We start from the raw sequence: 9,392 nt of genomic DNA on the forward strand, positions 1-9,392 counted from the left end.
GAAGAATAATAAGGAATTACTTCATAAACAAGTTCTGTGAAGCATCTGTTGCTGTCTATTGTTTTCAACAAATGCACATTTTCAGAGCCCTTAAATACTGACCGACGTAATGGGCACAGCGGCCCTGAATGAGCCTTTGTGCATTGTTTTTTTGAATGGATTAATGTTTTGTACAAGTCGTGGGCATTTGTAATTAACCTTGCCGCTTAAAGTCTAGCGCAGATAAGGGGTTTTAGTTTCAACTTTGTGGAATTCATTTCTCTTTTGTCAGTTTCCTTAATTCAAACGTGAAAAAAATAACTCTTTGGATTCCATGCCAACACAACTAATCACATCAGTTGTAAGGTGCTATTAAGCTGTCTTTTCCAGTCTATGTAACATCCTAGACAAGTATTTCATGTTCCTCTTTTCTGGTACAGGCTTTTAAAAAGATTCTTTTTTTTTTTTTTTTTTAAACTCAGTTATGGGAGTTGCAGTTCTGAGTTTTAATCAATTCTGTCTTTGTGACTGGTTTGTATCAGTCCTCAGACGTGTCCCGGCATCTTACTCTGTTTTGTTTTCGTCGGAGGTGCTTGTCATCGTGTTTGTCACAGAAACGTTTTGAGGATGCATTTGCCTGCACAGCACTTCACATACTCAGAAGATCATAGAAATACCGTTGTTGCTGTCAGCTCTGATGTAGTGCATTGGCACAATGCTGCTGGGCAGCGTGTGTTGCGAGGGAAGACGGTGGAGTTGGTATACAGTAACATTATGGTTACTGTGATGAGGTAGTTTTGTGATCATTAAGAGACGAGTAGTAACTGTTTATTGAATTATAAGACTTGCGTCTATTGATTTAGCATAAGAGGGGCTGTGAGAAAAATAAATTGCAAGTCAGTGCAGTGTTCCCAGATAAGCAACCTCCCAGCAAATGGCAATTGCAGGGCAGTGGCGTATTTCCAAGCTTTGTGCTGAAGTGACGCAGCTCTTCCATCAGGTTGGGAGACTAGAGAGCAAAAGTACAAAAACCGGCTTTAGAAAACACACAGAAAATGACATGGTGTGATGTGTCAGGAGCTGTCCAGAGAGTTTTCCTTGCATGCTGACTGAAAGAAACGGTGTAAAAGTGTTTGTAGAGACAACAAAGAGTTCTGGTCTGACTATTTCTGCCAATGCAGTAGAGAGCATTCCAGGGTTTGGTGACAATAGAGCTGCCAGAAAAAGAGTTGGTTCACAGAAAATTAGGTAAAGCCATAAAGAGAGAGTATGGATCCATCTACAAGATGCAAAATTAGGGGGATAAGAAGTGTAGAGGTTATGATATTAGAAGGCAGTTCCTGGTTAAAGGAGGTTACCTTAGCCACTGCTAGGATGGGTATACGGCCTTTCTTCTTCAACAGTCTTGCTCAGCTTTTTGAAAAGGGGGACTTCTGTTGGCCGAAGTGAAGAAGGAAGTTGTTTAAGGTATTACTTCTTTCTATTGGATGTGTTAAATACATCAAAGCTGTCCTATCACTTTGTGTTGCATTAGGAGTCTGTGGGAGTAGAGGAAAGGGAGGATTTTCAAGTCTGTAAATGTAAACAAAGCTTTATACAAACTTCTGAAGAAAGTCCTGGTTGTTGAAAGATACACTGAGTGCTGCTTTAATGGATCAGTGTCTTGCCTGCTCAGTGAGTTCACTCCACAGCTGAAGGCACCTAGGTAAACTTTCAACATTGAAGGGCTGCATCTGCGGGCTAACTTTACCAGTAGGCTAATTCTTAGCTGTGCTTTGAAGTTAAAAACTTTTTTCCTTTCTGTTTAAGATGTTTATTAATCACTCTGTGAAATGAAACCTTCAAGTCATGTAGTACAAGGAAAAACAAATTGGCCCAAAAAGAGAGTTAATAATCTTTACACTAGAACCTTTTGATTTAAGAACTCTAGCTAGTGTATGTGGAGACTGATGCGAGTGGCCAGTTCACGTTCATAAGTTTCCTTTATTTTATGGAACTAGTTCTAAGAGACGTAACAGCATTATTCAGAAAATATATCCCATTTCAAAACCAGGTATTATACCCAGAATTTTGGTTATGTCATAATTCTTTGCTAACTGTATTTTTAGATAAAGGTTTATTTCACCTTGAAACAACAGAGTACCTGCATCAGTCACACTTCTTAATTTCCATTTTTGCTCGTGTATCGGATGTACATGGGAAGATTGACCATCCTGTCATTGCAGGCTTCAAAATCTTAGAGTTATTTCAAATAGTGCAGTTGTGGGTACTTTGAAGCTAAAATTTGAAGTAAGGTTACTAAACTTAATAAATATAAACTGTATGTAAATTGTATAGCACATCTATAGCATACCAGTTTATTAACTGGTAAAACTGCAAGTATTGCACGAATATTCTTTGGCTGGCCTGCATTGCTTTTTGTTTAACTACTGTGTTGGCAGTCACCAAGTTGTCATTTGTACTTCTGAAGTTCTCAGGAACTCCAGTTTGGAAGAAACACTTCACTGTTCAAAATATATTTAACTATAAATACATTTAATGCATAACAATTGTACTGGTTATATTGCAATTATTTTTCAGAGAGACAGCAAACCTATCTAAAGTATTTTGAAGGAAGGATTGGGGGAAGTGGTGGTTTTAAGAAGGTAAAGATACAGTACTAAAAAAAGTTGGTATGTAATACTCTGCATGTGATATCTAGCACCGGTCAAATCTCAGTTATTACGTGTTAGTTATAGAATTCAGCTCTTTTTTTCCTTTTTTGTGAGATAGATGGCTTGTTTTGGTTCCCCCCCGGTTTGCTTACATCGCAGATGATTGAGTAGACAACCTCTGTGTCTGAAAAAGATGTATGCAGAAGTAAAGTCTGTGGCGAATGAACTTCTTTATTGGACTGCAGCAAGCGTGATATTAGGGAGATGTTAGCGTAAAAGATGATTGCCCTGCAGGCATTCACAGGCTGCTTTGGAGTAGAGAGGCATTTCTGTAGAAAGCTGAGACCAGTCAGTCAGGTACAGTGGCCTGTAAGTTGCCTATTGCTGCCTCCCCAAAGATCTAAAACTTTTAGGTATCACAAAAAATTGAATGGTATAAGATTTTGAAATGAAAAAGTATATTAATTTTAAATAAGTTCCTGTAAATAAATGAGTTAGTTGTATTTCTGTGGCTAAGGCTCTGTGGTCCCTGCCCTCTGTATAGGGCATAGGTGATGAACCGTGCTAGAGTTTAGGAGGCACACTGCTGAAGAGACTGCTTCTGAGAGAAGGTCCTAAGCTGTGAGATAGGGATCCTGCTTTTGAGGGTCAGTTCTCTGCCAGCCAGGCATCCTGCTCAAGCCTTCTGCCTCCTATCCCATCCTCACCTGACCTCAGACCCATGGCTGCATGTATGAATGTTTCTTTTGAAAACAGCTGCTGCGTAAATTATTTGACAGAATTTTGGCATCAAGTGTTTTATGCGCCATCATTTTCCGAAGAAAGCTTTCTTTGTCATCTTTCAACAATTGCTTTATTTGTTGGCTTCTGTGGCATAACTGGAAACATGGATGATACTGATTTAAAAATCCTAACTGCCTTGTAGTGAAATGAATTGAAATCACAGTTCTTCATTTCAAGAGAATACTTGAAGTTCTGAATGATTTTTTTTTTTTGTTTGTGATGTGGAGCCTTCTGATATTTTGGTGGTTTGGTCCAGAGTCCAGATTACTGCATCTGCTGTGAAGGTCTCGAGGGCTGGAGTGTTGTAGCAGTAGGAACTCGGCAAAGTCACAACCCTGCTAATCCTGACTTGGAGGAGGCACCTTTGGGAATCGAAATGCCAAAGTGATGAGCCTTTATGTCTAGTAGGTCACAAGGTGGTTTCAGAATGCAGGAAGCAACAGGGATATCATTCCCAATCCCAGTTGGCTGTTTTTTTTCCCCCCTACTTGCAATGCCATCTCACATGACTGTTAAGATAAAAGTAAGTATAAGTAATCAACTGTTTCAAAGACAGATAAAAATTTAGTAAAACTGATATGGTTGCATCCACTAAATATAAATTTATTGGAAATGCGTAAGTAGCAGAAGTGAACTCCCACTCCAGTAATAATAGTGGAGATGCACAATATTTTGCCTGGCAGTGATTTTTTGTTTCTTCTGGCCAAATATTTTCCTTACATTTGTTTTGTTTTTAATGTTAGCTGGTGCCAATAATTGGGAAAGATAGGGTGTTATTTTTCTATTCAGTGCTTATTTGATTTCACTTTTTGCACAATTTTAAGATCTGTGAACTTCTTGATTTTTATATACCTATAATACTTAGTTGAAATGCTTTTGTGTGAATATACTGTTTTGAAATTGCATAACATTTTGAGTATGAAAGCATATAGACACAGGCTGGTTTTTGCATTATATATACAATGGAAACAATGGTCCATGAATTTAAGTTGCAGACCCTATTAGTTGAGTTTGATTTCTTTTTTTCCTATAATATGGCACAAGGTCTTTATGATCTGAAATAGAAACAAGTTCAGCATAGTTGGCTCTAAATTTATTAAATTTCTTTTTTTTAAAAGAAATGATAGGGTTTTTTTTTTACTGTAGTAAAAGATATTACAGCAAACACTTCAACAAAAAAAATACCTGGGCTATTATTTGCTTTGCACGGATTTTTTTCTCTTGCTTGTGTACTGTGATAATTTATTGGGCCCACGAGGTCTGTGGGGCTGACAGTGAGACTTCATTTTTATTGAGGTTTGCACAAGAGGATTCTTACTTTTAGCTGATAGCTTTGTTTTATTGTATGCGAACAATAAATGTTAATTCTGTAAACTCATTTAAATTACATGTCTACCAATTGTGATTTGATGACATAGAACTATCCTTTAAAACTCTAGTCACGTTTCTGATTTTAAAAAATACCTTAAGGTTTTAAAATAGTTTTCAAATAAGTAATTTAGGGCTGGTTGATAGTAGTTTAACAAAATGTTTGGGTAAAACCTGAAGTAAAAAGTTGGGACGTATTTAGGGAAGAATTTGCAATGATAAAACATATGAGGGTATGTCAGTCATTCTAGAAAGTGACAGACATGATCTCTCGTAGAAAGACCTCAGAAAGTAATCAGTTGATAACACAGATCTCAGCCTTGTGCCATGTGTTCTCATTTGTCTCCTGGAGACTGGACTTAGTTATCAGTCATCTTATCACACCCCTTCTTTTCAATGCTAATGTAACTATAGGTACATAAAAACAGTTGTGCTACTTTCTATTCCTTTTAGTACTGTTGAGTTGGCATGCTTGTAAAATGGTGGATGAGAATCTAATTTAGCTTTGCATTGTTAATTAACTGAGTTTAACTCTAGGGCTTCAACCTGCCTTCAGTTTTGCAAGCGATGAGCCTCTACTGTCAAAAAGATCAACGCGGGGATTACTGCAGCTCGGAATCCTGCTTACTGTTAGCAGATATTAGAACCAAGCTTGTTTTGCCTTTTACTACTCTTCTGAATTTTTCTGAGGAGTACATTAGGGAAAGGAGGGGAGAAGAGGGGGCAATCTCTTCTGTGAACTGGAAATGTGCTATTGAATTTTATCAGAAGCCAGTGTTGTAAGGACCCAAACAAACCTTCACACACACACACACACACCCCCATCCTGAAAGCTTTTTTGCGATACAAGAAAAAAAGGGGGGTGAAATTGTGGAAAATTGTACTCGTATTTTTCAAGAATATATTGAACAATATCTTAGAATAGTAAGGTAGTCTTACCGATACTAATACTTTAGAATATCTTCCGTAATTAAAAAAATAATGTACTAGAATGTAATTGCCTTTATGCTAGGCAAATGTAGTATTATACCTTTATAGTTGTGCTACATTAATTATGTCATAATGACTATAACTTAAAGATACTGTTTTAATTTTTTGCAGGCTGGTTTTTCATTAAACAAAATTTGCCGCATATCTGCATTATACCATTAGATCTCTTTCTGTAATCTTTATCCTTAACATTAATTTTTCTTTACCAGCCAACAACATTGATGCTTCTTAAATTCTGTTTTCATCCTTTATCTCTTTTTTTGTACTCCCTCTTTTCAAATGTATCTTTACAGATTAGGAAAAGAAATAAAAACTAAATGCTAGTGCACCTTAGGTTGCTGTGCAAATGTTTCTAATATTTACTGTATTTTTTTATTGCCAAGAAGCAAGGAAAAATAACTTCTTTTGTAAATATATATATAACAATACTTTATATTTGCATTTTTCTTTATCAATGAGAAATTATTTATACAAAAGTTTGCTTTTGATAAACGAATTACTCTATAAACATTTTGGTTTTCTCCTTATATACTTCTTTTAAGCACTTCTGAAAATTTCATTCAGCTGATGCAGTCATGGACTTATAATACTGGAATCTTGGATTATTCGGAATAGTATGTTACTTTCATTTTTCTTAGTATAACTGTAATTCCAGTTAATTCTATTTTTGAAGGCATTGTCACCTTTGGTACTCTTTGCAGACCAGCAGCAGGACTGGTTCATGGAAGTCATTACTTTAGAACTGTGCAAGAGGGTGACTAGCTGCTTATTCTGAGTTAGAATGAATTGAAAAGGAGGCAGGATGCTACCTACCAATAACATTGCAAGCATATTTTTTTCAAGGCATAAAAACTGTTTTGGAACAGAACACAATAGTGAATACTTTAATTACCATGTAGACATAATTTACAGCAATTCTGCTTTAAAAAAAAAGCTATCATTTTAAGCAGAGCAGATTTTCTTCCTTTTTTTACTGTCATGGTGTACTTGCGTTTCTCTTTATTTGGGGAAAAATGACCGTACCGTTCCTTCACTAAGAGAAACGGATGCTTTTATAGACATGAAATACAATTTTGATGCTTTAAAATTATGTTAGGTTTTTTCCTTGTTTTCATGATGTTTCAAGTTTGACTAGAGCTGACAGATTAAATTGCAGCTTTGGTGTTCCTTGTACAAATTTTAGTTCCTTGCAAATAATGTTAAAGGTTTTTAATACTAGAAGATGTCAGATATCAAAAGTTTTTAAAAGAATTTGTAGCACTTGGGGAACTGTTGTCTCTTTATTCTAACATTAGTGGATTATTATTCTACAAAAACTGGAAAGGAGGTCACCACTTAGAGACCTGTAGATTCTGGTACTGGTTAGCTTAGATGCTTTTTAGTTATGTTATCTAACGAAAAGTGTATTTTGTACATGTAGAGCTCTTGTTTACCTGCTTTGGAATTTTTACTGTTTGCTGTGATGTACATGGACTCTGTTATGATTAATTTAAATATGACCCTTTTAATTTTGTTTTTGACAGAAAGGGACAAAGAGTTTGTAGAAGACTTAAGTGGACAAGAGACTAAAGAAAACAAGAAAAATGCCGAAACCAGTAAGTAGCTGTTCTCATCTTACTTTAGATGAGTAAGCTCATCTAAAATCTAACAGGGTTTTCATGTTTTAGAGTGGTGATCTTATAATAGCTCTAGTTGTTTTGACTCTGCCCTTTCTAGATTTCATAAGATCTTATAATGTACAATTGGAGTTGAGATAGTTTAATACCAATATGTGAAAAAAGATCAAGAAAGCTCAGTACTGCAAGTTGCATGGAGCACACTTGGAGATGGGGGCAGTACTTATAAACCACAGTGAACTTAGAGCCCATTTGGCTGGCAGGAGGAATGACTTTTCAGGAATTGTTGACTTAGAGATGAGATGACATACAGTGGTTAATGGAGGCATAATTAGAGCCTGACTCAACATCTGTGAGAATCAGCGGAAGGATTTGCTGCAGGATTTGGCAGGGGAAGACAGAACATGTGTAAAGTGTCTGCGACAGCAACAGCCCTAAGTTAGGTGGTAGTTTTACCATGGTAGAGGGTATAATCTAGAAGGTAAGTGCTGAAGGGAAGACATAAGCAATGTTTGTGGTCTCCTATTAATCTCACTTCAGCTGAGATAAGGGTTCATCCACTTTCTATCAGGGGCGGGGGGGAATCTCCAACTTTTGTTTTGATAGTAGTTCTAGAATTCTTTGAGGAGATAATTATTCAACAGCTTAATTCTTTTGCTGTTGATGTAATATTGGTTGTTTAGGATTTCATCTGCCACGTGTTAACTGAGTTTTGGTTGACTCTTCCCCTTGTATCCAGTGAGCAAAGCATTCAGAAAGGGAACTGAATTGTCAGGGGAGATTTTTATTCAACTCAATTGGTTTATGTAATAGCCTTCAGGCTTTCTTTGTTTACTGATGTTTCATTGAGGTGGTAGATTAGGAGCAGGGCAGATCTATTGCAAAGAATAAATATGTCTGTGTGCATGTGTGTACACATATACATACTTACACATTGACATACAGAAGTTTTTTTGCTATTAATCAGAAATTACCTGTGTAAATAATCTGTATTGCACACCAGTATTTGGAACTGGTACAGCTTAATGAATAATGTGAGCATGGGACTGTCCAAGGGCTGTTCTGAGCTTTGCTGTTGGCCTACTGACCAACTGGCCATACCATATTGTTTCTGTAATTTATTCTCTTCCCCCCTGTGGATCGGGGGCAATAACTTCTGAAGTTATTTGTATCCTGTCCCCTTCTTACAGAAAGCTGCACTATTAAGGGCAGGAAAATGAATTAGCAGCATACTGTTTTCTGACCTTTTTGAGTCCTAGCTATGATAATTGAGTAGTGACTTTGATAGAGTTTCTCAACTGGAAAACTGTGTTTTAAGAATAAGGCAAAAAGTCACTGTGAGCCCATGTGCATCCGGAGGCCCCCAACTTCATGCAGCTACAGAGCAATGAAGTCACAGAAGTGATGGCTAGAAAAAAAGACAGCCTGGGTGAGCTTACTTCTTTTTAAATTCTGGGATTGGAACCATGAAATTTAGGCAGGCAGGGTTCCCTCTATTTTAAGGGCCTGAGAAAATTGTGGGAAATACAGTTTTAGGGTTGCGCACAAGAAAAGCAATATCCTTAGAACTGAGATTGCAGAGGTGTTGTAAGAGCTGACAATCCACCCTAGGAATGGAAATTAGCTACCAGATCTTAGGAAAGAAGCTGGACTCATGCCAAAGAGGAGGTGGGTGTTTTTTTTTTCCTTTTGTTACGGGCTTTATATAAAGAGTTCTCATATGTTGGGATGTTCTCTTATGTCTCTTGACGATGTAGGCACATGTGAGATCTTAGAAGGAAGCCAAGTGAAAGGAGCCATTAAGAAATGAAATTAAATTTATTACAGTTCTTGAAAAATGTCATATGGATTTCTTCCTATAAACTGCAGGTTGCTGTAATTATAATTGGTAATCAGTGAATGAAGAAGTAGCACACATGCCAAAGATAAAGTAATTTTCCCTATAAAAAGCAAACCTCAGATTTTGCTCTCGTTGCTTAAATGGTAGATTGCTTTGGAGATT

General features: G+C 36.8%; 1 protein-coding gene across 1 annotated transcript in view; it reads left to right on the top strand.

Annotated features, from left to right (window-relative positions):
• Positions 1-2,633: 2,633 nt before the first annotated feature.
• Positions 2,634-9,392, top strand: part of RDX (radixin) — a 38,974-nt gene continuing 32,215 nt past the window's right edge. Inside the window, 2 exon segments of the mRNA XM_009335262.1 lie at positions 2,634-2,651; positions 7,298-7,369. Coding sequence (XP_009333537.1) covers positions 7,358-7,369 — 12 coding nt within the window. The 5' untranslated portion in view covers positions 2,634-2,651; positions 7,298-7,357.

Source organism: Pygoscelis adeliae, unplaced genomic scaffold (assembly GCF_000699105.1).
Source record: "Pygoscelis adeliae isolate BGI_AS28 unplaced genomic scaffold, ASM69910v1 Scaffold142, whole genome shotgun sequence".
NCBI lineage: Eukaryota > Metazoa > Chordata > Aves > Sphenisciformes > Spheniscidae > Pygoscelis > Pygoscelis adeliae.